Source organism: Aythya fuligula, chromosome 7, assembly GCF_009819795.1.
Source record: "Aythya fuligula isolate bAytFul2 chromosome 7, bAytFul2.pri, whole genome shotgun sequence".
In the NCBI taxonomy this organism is placed as follows: domain Eukaryota; kingdom Metazoa; phylum Chordata; class Aves; order Anseriformes; family Anatidae; genus Aythya; species Aythya fuligula.
The window spans coordinates 7,977,373-8,001,510 of record NC_045565.1 but is presented as its reverse complement, the minus strand read 5'-3'; the positions used below and the strand labels follow the sequence as shown (position 1 = coordinate 8,001,510).

At 41.3% G+C, this 24,138-nt stretch overlaps 1 protein-coding gene across 1 annotated transcript in view; it reads left to right on the top strand.

Moving 5' to 3' along the window:
- PRKG1 (protein kinase cGMP-dependent 1) overlaps positions 1 to 24,138 on the top strand; it is a 429,172-nt gene that overhangs the window by 9,089 nt on the left and 395,945 nt on the right. The window contains 1 exon segment of the mRNA XM_032190692.1: positions 19,069 to 19,235. Coding sequence (XP_032046583.1) covers positions 19,069 to 19,235 — 167 coding nt within the window.

Here is a 24,138-nt window from a genome sequence, read left to right as displayed (position 1 = left end):
GCTCATCTTCTCCCTCAGCCACAAAGCTGTCCCATCTGTTACGGTCAAGACTTTACATCTCCCAAAGAAACCTCCCTCATTCCTTCTATACATCAGGAGGCAGCAAGCTTCCAGTGGCTGCAGCATGAGATGGTGCAGGAAGCTTGATTTTCCTGACAGTCCAGCTTTTCTAGCAGGCCAGTTTGTGCAGGATCCATTGACTTGTGACGGATCAAATGTGATGTCCCAAGGCTTCCCGTTAGGGGAAACAGCAGTTCTGTCAGGTGGGTTGCCTGGCCCTCGCTCGGCTCAGACGAAAGCCAGATAACGCTTCCCCTGGCCAAAGGAACTAACACTGAAAGGGACCCACAGCGAGAGCTGCACTTTGCTTCATGTCAGGGCTGTCAGTCAGCAGTAATGGCCTTGAGGTGCCATTGCCAAAACATCGCAGCACTGTGAGGCGGTAGCAGAATCATATGCTGGTCATCGATCCTGCAGTCATGCCCATGGGCTGAATCCTTGGCTCTCGCTGCTGGGGGGTGTACAGATGGCCTAGTTAGTGGCCAAATCTCAGCTGGGAGCGGGATGGGCCTGCCTTCATGCCATACCTACCTCAGGGCCCAGCGCCCTGATGGTGTGGCTAAAACATGCTGGGTGTTTGAGAACGTGCTGAGCTGGGGTGTGTGTGTGTACATGCGCTTTTTTCTTACACATCTTTGCACTTCTAGATCCTGTTAACAGAGCAATTGCACGAAGGGGAGGTAACATCTCCTGCTCATCAAATACATGATTGCTTTCTGTTTTTCTAGTAGAAGTGCAGATCTGCAAGGCACACAAGAGAAATGAAGGATGGAGAGATGATGGCTTTTCTCTATTAGCTGTATACCCAGACACAAATGTGCTCAGATACTATGATAATGAGGACATAGGGAGAGCTTAAATAATGCAGATACTCTATGCTTACTTGAAGATATCTTGCTTCAGAGCATTCCTTGCAGTTCTTGAAAGGAAGACCCAGCCTTTGAGTTGCCATTTGAAGTTAGACTTGTTGCTGCAGGAAGATAATTGAACTTTCAGAGCACTTCTGCTTGGAGAAGGGCACAGGTGGTGCAGCTCTCTTATTTTGTTGCTTAACTGACTCTGACAGGGTGTATCAGAGCTGCAGCTTGCGTTGGCAGGAAGAGCTCATGTGGCCTTTTTTTTGGCAGCAGCACAGTGATCTGTTGTGTGATGGATATTGTGTTGCGACCCAGCGGTCTTTCATTAGAGGGGTCCCAAGGGAACGCTAACTATCGGTCTTATTTCTCTCCATTTATTTGCTATGTTTATTAATGCACCTGCAGGAGGGCGTGCACTGTCAAGAAGTGTTTTCTGCAGATGCAGTGAGCCTGAATACCAGTGTGCCTTACCCAGTACCTTCGAACAAGGGATTGTTGTGTGCTGCTGCTGGTGGCTGGGTGTTAGGCACTGCTGAGAGTGATGCTGGGCTCTGTGTGCTTGCAGACGTGGCCTCTACTCCCATTGTGCCTGAAGCAGCTGCTCTGCCTTCTGCTTTGTGGGTGCTAGTTCCTCAGCCGCTGTGGTAGGTACTTCACCAGCATGTGTTGTCCATGACTAGGAACTAATTATCATTTCCCTCTTAAATCCCCAACTGATTTTCCTTCAGACATTGTACAACTGTTGCTGTTATTTAGGGAGGCAAAGCAAGCCCAAAAGGGACAGCATAAACAAACTGTAGCTTTTGGATTTCATGCCCTTAGTCCATTAGTTTTGCATAAACACAGCAGGTAATTGGTAATTTTTTTTTTTTTGAAAGCCAAAAGGAGCTCAGATAGGTCGCCAGTAGCCTAATGCTCAGAGCCTCACTCGGGATGCATAAACCTGTCTCGAGGCATAGTTGCGGTATGCGCAGGTACAAATGGAAAAGCTTCCACAGGGTGTGAGTCTGTCCCAACAACATAGTGAGGATGGACGCTTACAGGGCTTTTTTGAAATTGGGCAGGGTGAGGCACATGAGCCCACATCACTCAAATTTCAGGTGGGGACCTAACCTCTGGAGCATGGTGGTTCTTTTCGCTGTCATTGGTTTTGAGCTATAGGGACTCCTTCTGATGCAGGTTTAAAGTGAAACTGTATCTGCTTTTTTCTTTTGCAGTGGATATTTTTTTTTTTTAAATCTTGATGCAGTCTGTGATGTGTATGTGTTATAATTGGGAATCCAATGATATGATTAAACTCACTGGACTTAGTGGCATGTGAGCCAAAATTCTGTCTGTAGGACCACACAGACGAGGGAAGCTATTTAACCATGAGCAGGTTTAATCATAAGCATCATGAACTGCTACTCTGTTTGTGTAGGGCCTGAAAGGGTAGGGCCTCCAGGTCCACCACAGGGAGATGGACAGCGTGGTCAGTCCTGCTCGCGCTGCTGGGCAAGCCTTCTTCTCTGCACTGACATCATCTGCTTGGTTAAAACCTTTCTCGTGCTTTGCACGTTTCTGGAAGACCTGAAAGTCTGTTTTTTATCTGCTCATGTTGGCGATCCTGGGATTGCTCAGACATGGCCATTGAATTCCCTGATACCATTTTCTCTAGATTGCTTTGTAGACTCAAGTGCACTTTTCTACAGTACATATACTGAGAATAAAGGACAGCTGTCTCAGCAAATTAGCGTGAAAGCATTGGAGAAAAATTGTAGATTTTTTTTTTTTTGAGTAAAAAGCTATCCTTTTTTGCCTATTGCCTATGCTTTACAAAAAGTACCCGCGAGTGTTTCTGAGAAGTGAAATCAGTTGTCTGTTTGTGCCTTTCGTACTCATCTAAAGAGATAAATCAGATGCTGCACTGGCAGAGATTTGTCCATACGATAAACCCTCAACAGGCAAGATTTAAGCGATTAGGGAAAAAAATCATTCTGTGTAGCCCTAGCCCTAATGTACAATAACTTTAATTGCAAAAAAGGTTTGCCTCCTCATACTGCAGGTGCGCAGGTATGTGATCCTATTAAAGAAAAATATCTGGAGGGCTATAATGCTTTTTAAACAAGCATCTCAAAACACTGAAACCTACTTTTGTTTACCATCTAAAAAGGCTTTTCTTAGAAGCAGTTTCTATTCTGAATGCAGCCTGTTGAAACCTGTCTTTTACTGGCACCCATATCTTGTTGAATGAAATACCTAATCAATGTGTGGCTCATCTCGAATAGTAGGTTTGTGATGTGTCCATTTTGATTATTAGAGGCTTGGTTCACAGCCAGGTGTATCTGAGCAGAGCCCCTTCATGTAAGGCTGAGGTTAAGAGCCCATCCTACTGCTGGGGCTTCAGCTGAAAACTGACTTTTTATACCCAAGACTCAGGTGAGTGGTCATGGTTGCTTACAGCGGAGATTTGTTCTGGGGAACAAAAGTGAATTCCCCATCGGAGAATGTAATAAAATGGTGATGCTACAGCTGGTTCCTTACAGCCTCTAAATATAGACAAAATAGCATGTAGTTGAGAAAAAATGTTTGCTGAATTAACTGGGCTATATTTAGGTGCCAAATAAACAGATTTCTGCCTTTGACCCTCCCCCTCACACCCCCAAAACCGCTTTTTATACTGTCTGCAAATGTCTTGGCTGTTCATGGCTTCTGTTCGCTGCAAAAAGAGTAATTCTGAGTGGTACGGAGAGGACATCTGTTACAGCTGAAAATGAAAAAGGCAGGCTTTTGGGTGTACAGCCCCTGTGTCCAGGCTTGTGCTCTCTCTCATCCACAGGCTCTTCTAGTTACAGTACAGTTAATGTTTAAAAAAAAAAACCAACAACAACCAAGCCCCCAAAACTCTACTCTGTGACCAAAACCTTATTGATCCATAATAAGCAGCATATGGCTAAAGAAAAATAAATAAATTAATTAAGCATTTTCACTTATAGTTGATGTTTTTGATGCCACCTGTAACTTCTTCCCCTGCAGTGGGCTCTTCTTCTGGCACTGCTGTTCGTAGTGATTGTGTGCTTAGCCCTTTATTTCTCTATGGGTGTTACTTTATTCAAGGAAGCAAATATTGTAGTCTTCTTGCCAGAGCAGATGAGGAGAGGGAGTTTTCAGACTGTTGTTTCAGTATTAGAAGAGAAGGATTTCATATGCCTACAAGAAATGCTTCTTGCAACCTCAAAGGTGGCCTGACTACAGCATGAAGTTAGTTTATTACTTTATTTTTTGTTTTTCCTTCTCAGATGTACTTATTTTGTAGGCTTTGGTCTGTCTGGCTATCCTTGCTGATTAACCATCATTTGCAAAGTCTTATTTTTTTTATCACAGATAATGTTAACTCTGATTCCTTCATAAGCATGAACAATTGGTGATTAGCAGTTAGGTTTCATAGCTAATTAAATAGCAAACTACAAGGCAAAGTTTTTAGCAAAAATAGGTCACTTAAAATTCCGGTGCTCTCATTTAATAGGCATTTATTGTCACAGGAGGAGAAACTTTCCCCAAGTTTCCACCTAAATAACAAAACAATACAGATGTAGGTTAATGAGTGATTTATTTAGGGTTTTCTTTTGGCATTCACCTGAGAATACATTACACAGAAATCTGTAAAATACGGCTTATTGCTACTAGGAATATCCCAGGGATCTGAACACCTGGCAGGTCTGAGTAGTTAAAATTCAGGCTAGACTCTTTGGATTTTTTTTCCCCTAGTCTAAAAGCTATGTAGAGCCCAGCTTAATTCTTGGAAGGTACAGCTGCTCACTTGGGATTTCTGCTGCTTAACTTCCAGCTGGGTGTACTGGGCATACCTGTCCAAGCCATGAAATTAGAGTACCTGCAAGTCGTAATTCTGTCTGTCACTTCTCGTTCGCCTTGACCTCTCTTGGCTCTGTAGATTTCTCTGAACTGCTTGGGGGAGAAAGATGACAGCTGTAGAACTGAAACTTGTGGAGATATCTTCTTCCTCAGCTGCGTGTTTGGTTGCACTCGTGTTCTTCGATGTTGGTTCGATAGCATGGCACAGTCCTCAGCATTTGCCGGGCCTTGGAGGCCATGGTAGCAGAACATTAAAGACGAAATGTCATCAGAAATTCAAAAACCAGGGTCAGGTGAGGAATTTTATATGTTTTCTGGGTTCACAGCAAGTTTCAGCGTTTAGCTGTAAATGCTGTTATAGAGATTGGTTTAGATAGATAGGATTTCATTGTTTGATCATTCATTTGCTGCCTTTCTTGGAGTCCGGAAGGGCTGTTTGCAGTCCTTGCATATCCGTGGGTGCTATTAGCTATGCAATTAAAGTGGTCGTGTGTGCAGGCCTCTGCATTTTACTGCACCACAATCATCAACATGATAGTAAGTACTGTTTAATTTGAGATCTTGATTTAAGGATTAGAAAACCTTTGCTGCTTCTAACAAAGTTGAGGAAGATTTAAGGAAAATAGTGTTGGCTTTGTGTGTTGTTTAGTCATCGTATGACCTCCTCGACAATTTGTGTGAAAGTGTGGGCATCATTCCTTTCCTGGAGGATGGCTGAAGGCAACTATTTTGTTCTGGGTACCCAGATTAAGTGTATTAAGCACTGTTTAACCCCGTCCTTGCTCCCATCCGCTCCCCCCGCCCCCTTTGCCGTCTGGGCAGTTTATTTTCTTGCCCACAAGGTAATGCAGAGCTTTTTCCTTGCTTGACAACTGAGCAGGATTTATAGCTGTGGCTTATTCAAACAACCTGTTAAAATGTTATAGAGTGTTTCAAAAATAACAGTTGTCATAATTCAAATGAAGAACAAATAAACATTCATTGTCATGTACACAGTGTACACAAAATTGTATGCATACCTCAACTGAGATCGGAGGGACAAAAATATTATTGAGATTTGTTTTTGTCTCTGAAAGGGGCTGTCTAAATATTCTGTTTTAATAATACAGAGATATGAGAGCTCTGCAGACTGCATCCAGTTTACTTGACCTTTATAAATAGAACAGCATTGTGTCCCTATTGCAATAAAAGCCCAGAAAGTAGCATGCAGATTTATTATTCACCATATATAGGAATCGCTGGATTTTATTCCTTGACCTGAAAGGCAGATTGTCCAAATAGGATTTGGACGGAAAAGCACAGTATATATCATCTCTCTCAGATCACTGCCAAGAAACTGTGGAGGCATACACGTAAAAATGGCAGATGAAAACTGACTGTTGTGTTCCTAAGGTCTCTACCTTTGATTTTTAGTAAAAATATTGATGAGTTGCAGCACGGGAGGAAGGAAATGTCGTGATTTGAAATGTTACTGCCACAACTGCTAAAATCATGTGCTGTAGCGAAGGAAAAATGTGGTAAGCCAAGTCTTCAATGATGAGTTTAGCATCACCTTAGGAACATTACACCTAATGTTTTAGAGAGCTTTTGTTTTAAGGAACACCAGGATTAAAGATGAGTAAATAACTGGTAACTTTATTATTGTAATAGGGGGTGAAAATTGAGACAAGCAGGCAAAACTGATCGGTTACCTCAATTGCAAGAAGTGGATCTCTGTTCTCAGTGTTTCATAATGGAGAAATGCCAAGAGTTTTCATTTCTGGAGTGAATCTGCCTTGTAGAGACACAGGTAAAATTAAAGTGCATTTCCAAAGAGCTGTCTGTGTACCACAGCTAGTTAGAAAAAAATGGTTTTGTTAGATGACCAGAGCAATTTCGTTTAGAATAGGTGAATCTTGCATGACCAGTGGGTGACCTGCACAGTGTATGGTTTAGGGCAAATAAGCTGAAATCAATTAAAAACAACAACAACAACAACAAAAAACCAAAAAAAAACCAAAAAAACAGTTTCAAACCTGCTGTAAAGGCAGGCCTAGAAGTGTGGGTCTCCAGGCAAGCAAACAATGAGGTGTGCAGAGACAGGCTGCTGTGCCTCGCTGGTGTCATGGAGCTGTCTTTCAGCTCTGGCTGCTGTTGCTGTTTGCTGGCAGAGAGGAGATAGTAGACTGAATTTAGATTGTAGAAAACAACAACAAAAACACCCAACAATTGAAAGTTCTGCTATTTGCTCACTCACTTCAAAGGTTTGGGTGCTTTTCTTCCATAAACTTGCTACAGGGGAGTGTTTTTTTTTTTCCAAGAGTCTCAGTGTCAGTTACTTTCATGGCTCTTTGCTTTAACATACTCTTGGGCTCACCTTCCTAGCCCCGTTCTGCTCTTGAATTTGTGTTGTATTAACATGTATGCCAAGAGCTTGTATCTGCTTTTGACTTTGGGGCAAAGAACTGTCTGGATGTCTTTAAAATGCACTTAAATGTCATTTAATTAACATTCTTCAGGCCTGTCAGGGTTAAATGGGATTTTAAATTGTTTCAGCTCTCTGCAGTTCCTGTTTCCTACACCAAAATAACTCAGCTCTTTGGCATGCATATCTTCTCCATCTCGTTAGCTCTCTCTGTGTATCCCTTCATGTAAATATTTCCAAAACGCAGCCTGTGGACTGAAGAACACACTGAGAATGTGGGATAATTGTAGAGGTGCTTTTCAGAGCGAACAAAACTGCATCTTTAACCCTATCAGATATTTGGGACAGAGGAAACCGGCTGGTTCCCTAGAGAACCGCGCGTGAGGTGTAGGGAGGACTGCCATTCCCATCTCAGTGACACACCGATTTACTCTCCCACATTTTTTGTGCATTTTCCACCTTTTCCCTCCAAATCTAATGCGAGTACCTCAGTTGCTTCCTCCATGATTTTCCAGGTGAAAGCCTTGGGGCCCCTGTCTCCATTCAGTTCTGTTTCCAGGCTGGCTGTGTCTTCCTTCAGACCTTTGCCTCCCGGCCTGAGGCTCAGCTGCCTGCTTGTCTCCTGTTGCAGTCTGCAGTTTCGTCAAATCTGAGTGGTAGGGGAAAATAGGAAAGGAAACCATGGTGTGATGCCCTAGGAATGTCAAGTAAGGTACTTAAAGGAAGAAGAAAGATGATCCGAAGCTGTCATGTTTGAAGCAGGCATTTCTGATTTTGAAGGTGGTGTGGGAAGGTGATAAGACATAAGGGTGGGAAAGTGGAAAGTAAATACAGGATAGTAACGCAAGGAAAAGAAAATAAACATGGAGTACGTTAGGTCTGTGAGCAAACTTACTTTGCTGTTCATACGCTGCAGATAAGTGTAACTTAGTTCTGTGCTCTGTTGTGGCTTATGTGCTTTCTGTCTGTTCTCAGCCTTCAGGGCTGTTTCTCCCCTTGAGGAGCCCTGTTTACAGCCTTCCAGGTAGCCATCTCTGAAGGACCTGGGCAGCAGTCTGGTGGCACCACTTCATCCCAGATTACGGGGAGCAGGGACGTTGATAACTGCCCACAGCTGTATCATATGCTGCAGTGGTGCTCTGAAGTTGGTACACAACAAACCCATCCATCTTCTGTATGCGACGTTACAAGCATTTTGGGAGAAACATACATGACTGAGTTACTACTAGCATTCTTGCAGCAGTGCTGAAGCGTGGGATGCCGATAGCCAAGTGATGTCTTCCTTTGGATTTCACCTGGTTTATCAAATCTCAGAGCCAGGGCATCATTTGTAGGGGTGGGTTGGTGTTTCAGGCCCTGTCACTTGGGAGTGCATAAGAGGACCATCCCAGAGGCTTGAAGATCAAAGATACAATCCTTCTTAAAGCTTTGAAACTCTTATTTTCCTCTCAGTGATGTTCAGGTAAACCCTTGGTATTTTCTCTAACACGATTGTTTGCACTTTCAAATCCTCGTTGCTGTATGCATTTATGGATTTACCTACCACCAGCTCAGTATCTGTTGTCTCTTCCGTTGCACTTGTATTGCCATCATCTCATCTCGTGTTTGCTCAGTCCTTTTGCAGTGCTTGACATGGAATTCCCCCATCCCCTGATGTGACAGCAATAAGCTGCAGTTGCGTGTCATGCACCCTGCCTTTGAGAACTGAGCCTTGTTTGCTGTCTGCAGAGCCCGTCCTGTGATGGCAAATATATATGTCTCCCATCACTCACATCTCAGCAGAATGAATCTTGAGCTTTCCTGCCTTATTAAAGGAATTGCTTTCTTGGCTTGCCAAAGGAGGTAGAATGGCAATGTGCTTAATGTACGCTGCAGTCTATACTCAACAAACAAGTGGTGCTCTCGTTTCTGGTTGAAATAACCCTGCTTGTAGAGAGCAGAGCTTTCTCTTGGGAATACCTCAGTGTTTCTTGTGCTGGGATTATGGCTTGCTTTACTGTTAGGCTGGAACACCAATAGGTTGCAAATGCTTGCAGGGGTAATCCCAAAACTTGCTCTGAGGGATGATTTCCCAGATGAGCATGCTGTTCCTCAGCTCTACCTTGGCAGTACGCATTTATGGTGCTGCATCCTCCTTTTATTTTTATAGAGGTCCATTCCTGTTAGTGTTCCCTGAAGGCAAGCGATGCCATAAAATGTGAGGATACTACTGCACTGCTTGTGCAAAAATATCGTCCTTTTTGCAAGAAATAGGATGTTTCTCCTGATGGTGTACTTTCAGACTGAAATTCCTGGAAACATTCAAAGCCCCTGGAGGGCAGTTATTTTGATCAAAGAAGGGCCATTTCCTAGAGTCTTTAAAATCGCTTAATCTTTTCCTTGCCTTCCGCTTGAACTCGGTATCCTTCCGATGTCATATTTCCCACTGTTACTCTTCAAAGCATTAATTTTAACTTTTCTGACTTGCGTTTACACTTGGCTGGATGGGGCAGAGTAGCTTGCAGGTATCTCTGGAGTTTGTCTTGATACAGTATACGTGGGAATTGGGCAATTTCTCTGAATTTCTGCCATGAGCCCCAGCCTCACTGGTTTTCCGTGGACACTGAGTTTCCTGCTGCTGTTCTTCCTCCATTTAAACGTTACAAAGTTGTTGACCGGGTTCCATGGAGTTCATGCTGTCTGCCAAAAGGTGCTTGCCCAGCTGTAATCGGGTTTCTTAGGAGGCTAGACGGAGCCTGCACGATAGTGCTTCCACAGCTCCCACGATTGCTGTATCCCCAGGTGACCTCTCTGGAAGCAGATCCATCGGCAGTGCTCGCCTGTTCGTCCCTGCAGCCTGCTCCTCGGCGCTCAACTGGGGCGAGAGTGCTGTGCAGATAATCCCATACATCTTCCAAATATTTACACCCCAAAGCACGGCTGCTAATGTCAGTCCTTTTGCTGACCCTTAAAGAGAGAAGAAGTGCTTCTCCCTAAAATCCCGGACATTATTTATTTAAGGACTGAGACTCCAAATGCTTGTCTGGGTTCTGCTGTTGAGCACCTATAGCATTTAAACCGTGGACTTTGCCAGGCAGCAGAAAAGCAGATGGGCTGAAGGAACTTTCCTAGTGACAGTAGCATCCATCAGAAGTGTTAGGTGAATCAGTGACTGACGTTAAATCTCCATCACTTTTTTCAATAAATCACATTCCCTGTGAAGCCCCTACTAAGCTTACATTGGAAGCAGCTATGTATTTACACTGTTGTGATAGCTTTCCCTGTTGTTCTTCTGCTGAGGAGGAGCAAAGTGCTTCTGCAGAGCACATTTAGAAAGGCTTGCAACATGTTTGTAGCCTCTAATCCAAGAGACGAGAATGAGCTGTCTCTGCTCAGAGGATCTCTAATTGGATTTCTGCATCTATTTAAATTAGGTTATCATCCACTTGGCAGGTTTCCTGCTTATTCCACCAGGGTGAAGTCCATCTCTGTAGCAGCTATCAGTGACTTTCTTCTCCAGGGCATCTAAATGCAGTTCTCTGTCTACATGTTCATCTATCACTATGAAGCCATGCAGACCTCCAAATATGCTAATAAACTTTGGGGAACTGTTTTAGTTGCCATTTAGCTAGACTCCTGATACCTGCCTCCAGCCAGAGCTCGCTGCTTGGAGGTGCCACCAGTGGAAGTGTACATGTGTAATTGCTTGATGGATGGAGAAACTCTTGCTCTAAAAGTAAGTAGGTGGTTCTTTTCAAGACACACTGTTGCAACCTTCAAGATGTGTTGTCTGGATCTCCACAGCTCAGTCTTGCCACCTGAAGCCTCCCGGAGGAGTTTGGGTTTTTGCTTCATCCCTTGGCATTGTGACATATGGCTACATATGTTTCCTCTACTATTTCTGTTGGTGTGAAAAGTCTCCGGCACAGTCATGCTGGATGTGAGCACCAAAAATGAGAGATGTGTGAGAATAACACCCCTCAAAAGACCACTATTTTCTGGCCAGGCATACGACCATCTGAGAGATGCCCTATTTCTCTTCACCATGCCCTTGCTACATGTTTCCATGTTTTTCCAGGCTAGCTGCCCACAGCTCACACCGTTCCCTTCACCTAAGGAAGTAGCCACTCAGTCCTGTTTGTAGGTACTGGTAATGGTTTCTCAAAGTGAAGCTCGTGTGGGAGTTTCTGAGAAGTGTCAGCCATTTCAGAAGTAGGCAAATTGTGGTTGGTGAGAGATGACTTTCCCTTACTGAGAGTGCCATTTTCCAGTATCTAAAGCTGTTCTTTTGTAGGATGCAAAATACTAGCCTAGAAAAGGGTGGTAAATTAAGATATGTGTGGTGAGATGTTAAAATACTGCAGTTAATCCCCCCCCAAAAAACCCAAACCATATCACTTGCCTACCATATTTTTATCCAAACAACACTTTTCAGTGTAGGTGAAAGGAGAGTTTCGCATTCTTTTCCTTAAATTATTTTGCTTCTTAAATATCAAATGCCAAAATAAGATATAATAAGCAACAGTGTACATGATCTGCATGTTTTACTGATATATTTAGAAATCCTAACTGGAGCTGTCTGATCGACACGTTCCTGACAGAGCTCCTCTATTCTGCAACTATAAGTCGTATTTAAATACAAGCACACTGTAAATGTGGGGTTTATTTTCCTTTTTTTAAAGATTTAGATCAGGGCACAGTTGCTTTCCCTGTTGCTAGTCTCTTTAATCAAAATGTCAGTTAATTTTTTTTTAGTGTATTCCTCTGAAGAACATATTTTTACATCCAACTGTGCAGTAGCGGTCTCAGCCGAAAATGTTTAAGATCCCGCTCAGAATTTTTTTCTTGCGACTTGAAGCCATGCTGGAGGCTGTATGTTGTGGGAAAGGCAAGTGCTATGAAAAAATCAGGAGTATAGTAAAACGTTTCCATGTTCTTCAGTCCTGGGCTTGAGTCCTACTCTATTTCCAGTTAGTTAGTCAAAAATAGCTCTCTGGAGTTATATTTAAATTTCCCTTTAAGAAACATTTAAAGTGGTCTTTATCCATGGCCAAAACAAATAGCTAATTTAGAGTTATTAGTTACTAATGGCATTACAGTACAAGCAAGACTGAGATTTTTACCAAAAGGTCTTTTCTGTAGTGCTCTTCTAATATGGAACGTGTGCGAGTCTTAAAAGAGGATCCATTTATTCATTTGCAGGCTTTATTGTTTAAAGACATTATCCAGTATTATGTACTCCAGAAAGCTGGTGTTTCTAGTGCCTTGGTGTCATGCAAAAAGTGTATGCTGCCTTATCCTACAAGTGTTTGTTACTGTGCTGCCAGGCTTTAATGCAAAATCTCCCAGGGCAGTTGCTGAGGGAGGCCTCCACCTTTCTGTAATTGACTTGTCAAAAGTAATTTTTATTACAACATAAATGCTTTTGTTTCAAAACTACCTTGCGGCAGAGTTGAAGTTGGTGGTTGAGGGATCAAATAATAATCTGAGTTCTACTTTCTGTCTCTTTCTTCTGCAGGAACTGAGGGGATACCTACAATAAATAACAGTGCAAGGAAGAGATTTTAATTGCTGTCTTTGTTGACAGTCATTTTGTTATCACTGAAGCCTTTATGATTTTTAGGCTGATATTTTTAGACCTCTGTTCGTATAACTGGCCACGTGACTGTATTCATAACCAGAAGCAAGGCGATAAAGATTCCAGATAAGTACGTGGCTGTGCAGGAAATACAGGCCGCTTGGTGGATTGAACGATCATATAGCAAGCAGCAGCAGTTTTATGGCAGGGCTTTTGTGTCTGTATATTACTGGTTTTTGGAAGGTATGGGCTTTTTTGTGCTGAAAGGAGCATCTCTGAAGAGAACTTTTAAAATATCTCATGCAAATGACTTAACTTGGCTGTTCTGAAGTTGCTGTCCTTGGGGATTAACCATACATCCTTCTGTCAGAGGTTGTGTTCTGTTGGTGGTTAAGGAGAGGATATTGAGGTCTTCTTCCAGAGCAGTGCATGAGCGTATGTGCTTTCCTTACATACACAAGGGCTTAGAATCAGTTAAATAAATGCACTGTGAATGTGGGCTTTGAGCAAAGAGCTTTCCGAAATCTGTGAGAAGTTTGTGGTCTTTGCTTCTCGTGTCAATTAGAATGGATCCCCCTGTATGGAATGGAGGTATGTCCAGGCATAAGCAGGAGAAAAATTCCTAAGAATTTTATTAAACACTTTTTGCTGTGTATTTGTATCCCACTGAATAGCTTCTGGAAAGCTGGAGCAGGCCTAATGCTTGCCTGTGTTTTCTCTTTTTGGAAAGAAGTGTTTTTTTTCCATAGCCACATTTTGTAGAAGTAAACACTTTCAAACATTTCATGGTGTGGATTTTAAACAGACGATTGTTGTAGGAATCGCCTGGGCTCTTGTGTTGCCTATTATATTCTGGTTGAGAGGCAGTCAGTGTTTTCCATGTTTCATACCTATTGAAATGAGCTGAACTCAGTGGGAAGGTATTGATAGGGAAGTTCCCAAAAGTAGAGACTGGGCATAAATACCTACAGATAGACTTAATATATTTTAATTGTTGGTTAGTTATAAACAATGTTCATCTGTTCTGTTTCTTTAGCACATGTTGTTACAGCAATGAAGGAACAGACCAAGAAAGATACTATTGATCCTAGTAGTGCTGAGCAAGCTTTACCCTATCAGTGTAAATACCAAGGCATCATCTTGTAGGGAGCTGCACTTCTGCTTTAACGTTCAGCCCTGCAGGTGAGCTGCCTCTGGTCAAATGCCTATAGTTGTTTCTCTCCTAAATATGGTGCTTTGGGTCATTTTTAGTAGTTTGCAGACTCTTGATGGGGGAGGCTCTACAAAAACAGTTATCCCCACATCAGTATCGCCATAAAAGTTCCTAACGAAAATTTTTCTTTAAAGTTCAGAGGGAGGAACAGCTAAGGAAAGCTTCTTAAAAGAAAAACAAAACAAAACAAAGCAAAACAAAACAAAGCAAAACAAACAAACAAACAAACAAAAACAAAAACAAAACTCTAGAGTGGTAAGTCAGTACAAAATGTAGGATTTGTTGTTTTTTTTTTTTTTTTTTTTCTTTTTTCTTTTTTCTTTGGAGACCTCTTCCAGCCTGTTTGCCTACTACATTGCTCTTCATTTTTCTTCTTTGCATCAGCCTGATGGTTTAAAATGGTTTTGGTCCATAGCTGTGCTGTTATGAACACAGTAACATTCAGATCTGCTTCCAGATCTTCTTTGTTAGTGTTGTTTAACTGAACTCTTGATTTCTTGTTTTTCTTGATGCTCCTCTGTTCTCCATTTGAGCCTGAGGTTCATCCTGACTCTGTTGCAGACTGATGCTGTCTGTATCCATGCAGTACGTGTCAAAGAAGGCTTTGAATTTCTGTAAGCTTCCCTGGGTGTGTATTGCAGTAGCCTTCCCATCTGCCCTTAAATTCATCCTTTCCCTACACTCAGTGAGCAGTTTTTTCCAATGTTGAAATAAGACCTTTTGGGACAAAGTTTAACTTTTTGTTCTAATATTTATTTTACATGCTTGAAAGTACAAATCAAGCCTAGAGAATGTGTATTTTTGCTGTGTGTTAAGAGACTGAGATGACTATTAATTTTGCTCTTTGTAAAATGTAAATTACTGACAGAGTAACAAGGGGCTGTAATACAGGGTTTGGTGTATTGCTGTGTATGCTGCAAGTTACTGTAGCATTAACTTTGCTTCTTACCTAGGTCTGTGTAACATTTCAGATTTTGTTGCATCTGCTACAAAGCAAAGTTTTTATCTTCTGCCTGCATGTTAGCTTGTGTAGCTGACAGGTGAGCAGCAGGGTCTTGAGCAAAATGCTGGGCCAGATTCTGCATCTGACGGCCACTGCAATAAAGTCCCAGCCCATCTGCTCGGACAGAAACCGTGGATGCATGTTTTGCAGGCATTTTGCTGCTCCTGAGCTGCTAGTCTGCCTTGCTGGGGGAGCTGGTAGTGTTGCTGAGGTCAGGGGACTAGGGTAGTCTGGTAGGGGGACTGGTAGGGGCTGACAGCATGCAAATCGTGCAACTTTATGTGCTTTTCTTCTGAGGGGTGTTCCCAACCAGGCAGGCCACTTGGTGGCCTTAGTATGTTTTTAGCAAATTTCTTAAGGTGCTTTTTGTATGACTTCTGCAATTAGGATGCAATTAGCTTGTTCCTACTGTTGGCTTAAACTCATTTGGGAAAGGATGTGCCTCAGAGGATTGTGCCCTTTTATTTTATTTATTTTTTTAAACTGTTCATCTAGTTCCCGTTAGTTCAAAAGCTAGTTCTAGCTTTTGGTCATTATTTTTTCATAAAAATAGTAATTGTGTAGTGCCAGATTCCCACCTCTGGAGGGTAAAAGATGACAGCTACTACTGCCTGCTCTGAATGACCCTCTCTCTACATTAGGAGCCATTCAATTCAACACCAAGTGAATATTCATGAAAATGTCCCGTTCCTAAAGCAGGGTCACTTGGAAAATGTCTATTCCATTATAAATATTGTAGACTTTTTTGTTTGCTGCTTCTTTCTCTTAGAAATTTTAATCAGAAAATGCAGACTAAATGCTCTTCAAAAGGAAAGATAATGAAACCGCTGCATCTTATTTAAACCACTTACTTGAAGTAGTGTACTTTTGGCCATTTTTAATATCTTTTTGTGTACCAATAGGTAGTCTTGGGTATTAACACGTCTGTGATAGATGCAGTCTTCAAATACTATCAATTATGAATAAGGAATGATGCGGTTCAGAAAATTTTTAGTTACGGATCCATTGTGAACTGTAAGCTAATTTATATGCTTTTAGTTTCATTTCATATAAAAACAAAAATAAATCTATTTACCTGAAATTTCATTTGGAAATTACATTGAAAGAAAACTGTGTGATAAAATAATATGTAAGTTGCTGAAGGCCTGGCGTGTGCGAGTATGTGGAATGGTAATCTACATTGCATGAATAACTTTTTAAATTATTAGACTGACGAATATTCTCTTGCAGGGAACTATAGAGTAAATCTTATTGTAGCTATGACAATGTATTTTTAGTATCAACTAATTTTCAAATATGTCAAGCTAAGCTTTGCTTTTTTGGGGGGATGGATGGAATATTTGCAGATGAAAAGGTTTGTGACTTACAAACTACGAAACATAGTTTGGTTTGATGTGAATGCGCTGGAAAACCTGGAGTTTGGTTCATGAGGTGCCTGCTCCTTCAACAAGCACCTCCTGATGTGTTTTTCTCCCATATTAGGTTGCCTGTATTGGAAGCCTCATTTTAACTAATCATCCTTAAATAATAATACGTGTTTCGGTTGTACTCACGTGTGACTGAGTATGTATACAGTCTGCTCTATGGAGATATTGAATTCTAAGATGCTGAGGTGTGGCAGGGATGAAACTGCTGCTAATGTGGCCGGTGTGTTTTTCCTTCTAATGCCTGTGTATTTTTGTTGTTAAGAGCATTTGAATGACTTGGTGGGCCTCTGAACTTTAATTTCTCCATTATTTCTCTGTTGAAGGGTAGAGGCTTTTGAAGCCATGTAGATGTTGGTTCAGATGTACCCCTAGGGTTTAATCAGAATATTGTTGGGCTCACAAAATCCCCAAGCTGGTTCATCTCATGTATGTTCCGCTGCTTCTCCCCAGAATGGACTTGCAGTCGATTTTCTTAGACTCTGTGGTGCTCCTTTGCTGTCATTTAGACCAAGTGTCCCAGATCCTTTCAAATCATTTGCAGTGCTCGATTCCTGTAAGAAAAACATCGCTTTCTTGCTGCAGGCCCCCAAACTACAGGGGTGGTCTGACACTCACCATGCCTCAATTCCTTATGGTCTCTCGTGGACATTCTCACAAACATTCCGCTTGAAAGGCTGGTTTTATTTTATCAGGCAGAAAGCCTCATTTTGAGCATTAGAATGAAAGAAATGGCTGAAATTGTAATGCTGGTTGATATGACTAATGTGAAAGCTTTTATTATGCTTTCTTCTTCAGCATGCTGTTTGAGTAATGCTAATAATTAGTGGCTTTGTTATGAGGGTTTCGGGGCCCTGTGGGGGTGGCTAAGACCAGAAGAGCAGTACTTAGTCAAGGCACAGCACAGAAAGCGTAGCCGTGCCATAGCACAGAAGGAGTGAGTGAGGAAAGCGGGTATCTGTCATCTAGGCAGCCTTACGGATTGCTGGCTTCTTTGTTGCTGAAAGCAAAAACAGCACAGACGTAGCTGTTCTTTTTGTGGTTTTGATTGGCCTGCACAAAGAATTAGAGTGATGCTGTGTGAAGTTAAACTAAATTTCTGGAGAGAGTCAGGTTTCTGCAGCAGTCTGAGCCTGTGCCTTCCTGCAGACAGTACTTGAAGGCCAGCCTGCTTCACATCCCGTGTGGCAGGGGGTCAGTGCTGGTGGCCTTTGATGCCTAGTTGTACCTTTTGTTGAAATAACTCCAAAGCTATTGAACGCATAGAAAACATTTTAAATGTTGAAGGATTAAACCTGTGCTCTATATAACCTTGAGGCTTACTTGAAAAGCACCATGACAGGGGCAGAATGTCTGCAAGGCCTACGGACTGGTTTGTGCTTCTGACAGCCCAGTACGGTTCTTTTCCAGGAAGCCGTGATCCACTAATGGATCCTGTCCTTGAAAGACTTGTATCATACTTGTAGTTCAAAACCACAAAACTCATCGTAATGCATAAGCTCTGCAGGCAGCTGGGCTATGTCCGTGTTAGCAAACAGTTCAGAAATGAAGCACTGAGGAGCCGGTGTCCACCCATAGGTGCTTTGAGAGGCTCTAGTTTTGTCTGGATGTAGGTTTAGCATCCTCACTTGCTCATTTGCACAAGCTGCTGTAGGGGCCTACAGCATACGAAATGCCATAGTGCGATAGTTACAGCCTGAAGGGAGGCTTGGAGGTTCCACTTGGGTGTGACTGATGGTGTGGCAAACAGTGTAGTTGTTGAGACTGAATCTCAGGAAAATCAGGGAAAACACTTCAGTGGTTTTGTTGCTCATTTCCTGTCATAGCATTACGCTCACATTACGCTGCCCTTCAGCAGCCTCGGCTGGCGGGAGGTGTCCCTGCCCGTGGCAGGGCTGGAATTTAGTGATTGTTAAGGTCCCTTCTGACCCAAACCCTTCTGTGACTGAAGAGAATGTAGGTTCTACTATGTACGCATCTGGACAGTCTCCCACAGAGATTTAGATGATGAAATTTGTGTTTTCGTAAGAACCTGTGTCCGTATAAGTTTGTCACGGTTTAGAACTTTGGACTCTTAACCCCATTGCATGCCAAGTCAGAACTGCATGTAAAGTTTTGGGCATGCTAATATAACTTTTAAATTTCCCAGTTAGTCTTCCAAGAAATGAATTGGTGATGTTATTCCTGTAATAGTGGTGCTTCCTCTGTTGCATGTGATTGTCTTTGTTATTTGATTAATACTTAGGGGATCACTGCAGTATCACACTCTTGTATTCTCCAGTTTGTGTCATTTAATAGAAATATAATAAACTACGTAATAAATCCTTGAACTTCTTGTTTGTACAGCCTTTCAGTTTTGTATATGGAAGATATTTCAAGTAGCTCTGTTATTCTTTGTGTTATTGATGTAGCTAAACTCAAAGCTAAAAGGGGATCTTGCAATTGCATGAGATCTATTTTCATTTCAAAACTATTTAAAATTATTTACAAAACTAGTTACAATATTTTTTTTAAAACTTCTCTACAAATGGATTTCATCAGATTTCAAGGAAAAAGTTTGGATTTTTTTTTCCAACAAAATGGTCATTAGGGCGGGATGTGGTTGTGCTAAACTTCATGTGGTATTATTGAGCTTAGTGGGTGGACAAATGGATAAATCTTGCCTTTTCTTTCTTTTTTTTTTTTTTTTTCCTTGCAGGTCCAAGGAGCTAATCAAGGAAGCAATCCTTGACAATGACTTCATGAAGAATTTGGAACTGTCACAGATCCAGGAGATTGTGGATTGTATGTATCCTGTGGAGTATGGCAAAGACAGCTGCATCATCAAGGAGGGAGATGTGGGTTCCCTGGTGTATGTCATGGAAGGTATGGTTTAAAATGCTAACAGTTCTTTTCCTTTTATGCAACATATGCAGATGAAAGCTGTATTTCATGGGAAAAATCATTTGAAGAAAGAGGTTAAAAATGTTGTCTAAATATGGCTGTTGAAGAATTGTGTGGACTACTTTTGCCTGGAAAATTCCATACCAGAAATGTGTGCTTCCCTATATAAAGAAAGAGGGTTAAAGCTCTTAACCCAGCACTGAGATCTGTTGGAATAAGCCTCCATTAAATACAGTTCTTTGGCTTTGAGGCAATATCAGTTCTTTGCTGTATAAATTAGGGATGTAACAGAAATAATGGTGGTATGAAAATGGGGAATCATGGTAAAACAAGTAGAATCTGGTAATAGCTTGCTACCTTATAGGGTATTGAGAGAACGAGCTTTTAAATAGTGTCAAAGCATGTGGGATCTCTGCAGAAGCAATGTGTTTCATGATAGAAGTAGTATTTTTCTGCCTTGCGCACAAAATAAGTGTATCATCTGCAGTTTAGCATGTCTGATTTGTCACAGTACGTGTCGTGGCAGGGTTCTGTCTTCCTGGTGGAACATGAGAGCAGCAGTGGTGTTCTGTTGTTCCTGGGAGCCATCAGGTTTCTGAAAATCTTTTAGCTGGATGGGTATTGACAGCACTCTGCTTTTCCAAAACGTCAGCTATTAGCATTCTGTCTTATTCTTTCCAAGTTCTCTAAATTTGTATGCTGAATTGGGCATATTTTATGTATATTTTCACAGGAATTCTGTGTTCATCTTTAGGAGTTACTGAGCTTGATCAAGCCTCATGTCCATCTACTGTTGCATCCCTATTCTAGCATCTGATAGTGTTGTGAAGCAAACATTGCTGTTTTAATTCAACTAACACAACAAATAAGTTGTTGGTTTGATTTGGTACAATACGCATGAATAGATGCTTACAAAATCTCTTTGTGCTGCTGACACACTTGAAAGCACTTTGACCAGATAATACACAAGTGGAACAGAGGTTTCCTGCTTGCCTTTTGAGTGAATATGAGAAAACTCCAGATTATGTATAATTTGTGTGTTTATATATATTTCTACATGCACAAATAAATTTCTTAAATTTTTCTTTTAAACAAATATTTTCAAGACAGTAAGCCATTCTTTTAACATGGTTTCCTGCCAACGACTTAATGTTGTATAGTTGCAAATGGTCTTTAGTAGTTTCAGAAAACAGCTTTAAGGTTCTGCCCTTTTAAGGTTAAATTCTTTCTCAGGGCACAGCTTTAATTTCATTAGCTTTTAATATTTATACATTCTGCACAGTCAAATGATATTTTGCATTAGGAAATAGTTAGTGGGAGATTCCAAAGCAAACAATATGTTCCCACCCTAGCATTATATGAAAAGATGCAGGTTTTTCGGTCCTACTCCATTTGAATACAGAAACTATTTTGATGAAGTGCAAGATCTGTCCTCCCAGTAAGAACATACTGTTTTAAAACAATACCTGAATATTATTTTTTTTTCTATAGTGAAGTGTTTTTGTAGTGCAGTTTCTTATCAGACAGTTCTGTGTTTGTTTGCCAAAACGCCATCATGTCAGAGGCATGCTTATAGTGTTTCTGCTGCATGACTGCTTTTGGATGTTATGTTCAGCATTGTCCCTTGGATAAGCCCTATAACAACAGAGCGCCTTCACAATGAGCGCATACTCATCTTCTGTTGTGTCCTTGCATCCTTTGGAGAGTATTTTTGGGGCTTTGTGAGCAGACCTCTTTCCACCATGGCTTGGAGTGTTGAATATAGCTGGGTACTCGGATTACTGTTATTTGATGTATGTGATGGTGTGCTACTGCTTTGACTTCCCTGAATTTAAGAAATGTTTCTAACTGTTACTTCAAACTCTGTCCCCTGATTCTTGTCTTCTAAAACAACTGTATGTGGAAGACAACATCGTGTCATTTGGGCTCTTTAGCTTACCCTTGCTCGTCGGGCAGCTCCCTGTGTATGAGGGCATGACTTGGCTCTCCCCCAGTATTTGTTCAGTCTTGTAATTTAATTTAAGATTATTTAGATAGCTATGTAAATATGCATAATGCTTTACAAACAAAATTATGAAGAGTTTATAGTCTTTGGTTAGACATAATGCAATGAGTGATGATGAAGTAATGGAAATGGGAGATGATGTTGTCAAATGGGATGAGTTATGGTTATGACAGCAGGCTCATTTGCTCATTTTGGCTTATCACTCTATCTCTTCAATTATTAAACAGACAAAAAACTACAACCAACTACAACTTTATAGAGTTCTGCTGGAAAAACCTGTCTTTATGAAATTAGTGAGACATATTTTATTTTCTCAAAAATTGCATAAACACTGCGAATGTTTCTTCCATGTATTCCTCTTTCCTTCCTTGCTTGGGGTTATAAGTGTGATGAATATGAATTAAAATTACTCATGAAGATAATTTGATAACCAGTACTATTAGGCAAGATGCTAATTTATGATTTAACAGTTAGATACAGCCTCTTACCAGAAGTCTGAGATACATTGGTGATGTTTCCTTAGACTAATTCTAAATCATAATTTAAGTAAGACGGATTTGAAAACATCCATCACTTTCACTGTTACTTTCTGCATTCTCTTTTATTCTCTTGGTAAAGCAGCCATAGTCTCCATTTTACGTTTCTGCTTATCCTTGTAAGGCTTATTATGATCCTTGAGTGTTTTGGTTCTTTAACCTGGATGTTAGAATACTTACCTCTGTGACACTTGCTGAGCTCAGGGAATCTTAAAAGCCTGAATAATGATTAGTGTTAAAACCCAAACTCTTCTTTCTTTACTGCAGCTTGATTACGATTTCTGAAAGTAAGTCCAGACTTGCTATATTTTTTGGGTGGAAATGGCTGTAGTGCTGTACCTCAGCAAAGTGTCAGGAGAAGTCTTGACTCTACTTTCCCATGTTCTCTTTGGTTCTATCAGAAAGGTAATTCGCTGCTGCCTGATACCAGGTTTGCACGAACAGTCACTTTCAGTCATGCATTTGCCCAGCAGTACCCGTGATAGCAGGTTTGACTCCTTGTGTTCTTTGTCCTATTATTTTTACCTTGCGTCTGGTGTCCTGCCCTCCTGGTATTTCTTTTTATGATCAGGAGCCAGAGCAGCGCTGGTATGAACTGCTCAGACCCTACAAATGACGAGATGGCCAATACTGTGAAATTTGATAGGGGTTACTGAGGTGAAATACTATCAGAGGGAAAGCAGCATAAGGTTGAAAGGGAAAATGTGCTCTCCATCTCCAGCATGCTGTTGTCCAGTGTGAAGAGGGTAGGAGCATGGCTCTCGTGTGTACCATGCTTCAGCTGGATGACCTTTTATTCTTCAGGCCCAACAGGAGGGAAACATCCACCAGATTGAGGAGCTCTTAATCTAAACACCCTCAAGCCTAAATGTTCACTGATCAGGAGCTGGCTTTAGAGGGTGTTTGTATAGAATAGCTCTTCAGTTGGGCACGGCTAAGCTAGATGAGCAGTTAGTTACCATGTTGAGAGGATGAGACTAGTAATACTCTCAATCATGTCTGTAAAAGTAGGTCTAGTAGACTTCCCTCTTCTGGCTACGTGTCTGGACTTTTGGACTGTCTCTATGTTTCTTCATTCAGAAAAGTTTTTTGTAAAGGCTTTTGTTTGTTGTTGTTGTTGTTAAAAAAGTTATTGAAATACAGGCAGGATTTAAGTGGAAGATTACCTGGTTTTCTGGGGGACTTCTTCACTGGCTTTCATGAGGTACAGCCGTTAGAAGCTACCAAGCAAGAGCTGTGCTGTGCTTGTTGGAGAGCCCTCCTGGGTCACTCTCTAGGACAACCCTACTGCACAGTGCCACATGGCATCCTGAGCACGAAAGCCTGAGGATCACTGCTTCTCATGCAACAGCCAAAAACTTTTCTTATAACTGTGCTTTGAAGGTGAAAATTAGTTGTGGTATAAGTAAGTATTTATTATGGGCATAAACTGATGGAAAAAAAAATACCACGCATGCTCTGACCACCTACAGCAGAGGCATGCCTTCAGGGTGTTTGAAGCTGATATTGAAGAGACGAACGAGTGATGTTGTAGCTTATGCATCTGAACTAGTCTATGCTGGCACTCTGACTGCAAGTAAAGCAATTTTGAGGATAAAATAAGCTAACCAGAAATACTGCCTTTCTTGTTAGTAAGTATGCTGCTCATACATACTAGTATGAGCAGATGTTGAACAGACTTTTGTCTTATTATTTTTTTGGTCTGAAAGAAACCTCAATTTTATCTCTGCTGGTCAGTCATATTCTGTCTCTAGAACTGGCCATTATCTCCAGTTTTCTTTAAGGGGAAAAGGAAAAAGTGTTATCCAGGTTCATGTTTTGCAGGTTTGGATTGGTTGTCTTGAAGCCTTTTTTGGGTATTGCATTTCTGAAACTTTCTGAAAGCACTTAAAAATGTGAAAACCTGGAAAGGTCTCTTTCTGAGAGATGCATCTAGATCTGTACCGTGTTGACAGCCTTGAGTTATGTGTGGGTGTTACCTCACACTAATGAGGATAAATGTGATATCCCACATCTGAAACCAAATGTTTCCTCTTGCGCTACCTCTCTGTCTGAACCTGTCAACTGCAGGATGTCATGTTTGATGGCTGCATTATGAAAGGAAAATATATTGGCAGAGCTGTAGATGAACCAGGTGACAACGTAGAAGTTTTAGGCTCTCATGTGGATAACAGTCATGCCACTATAAACAGTTATAATTTTTTGTTCTGATTTTTTTTTAGAAACTATATTAATAGGTTTACAGAGCCCTTCTTTCATGCTTGTTGCTATTCCGATGAAATATTGGAAGAAGTAACAGAGTGAGTTGCATGGAGAGGATTTAAATTACTTGAATGAACTGTTT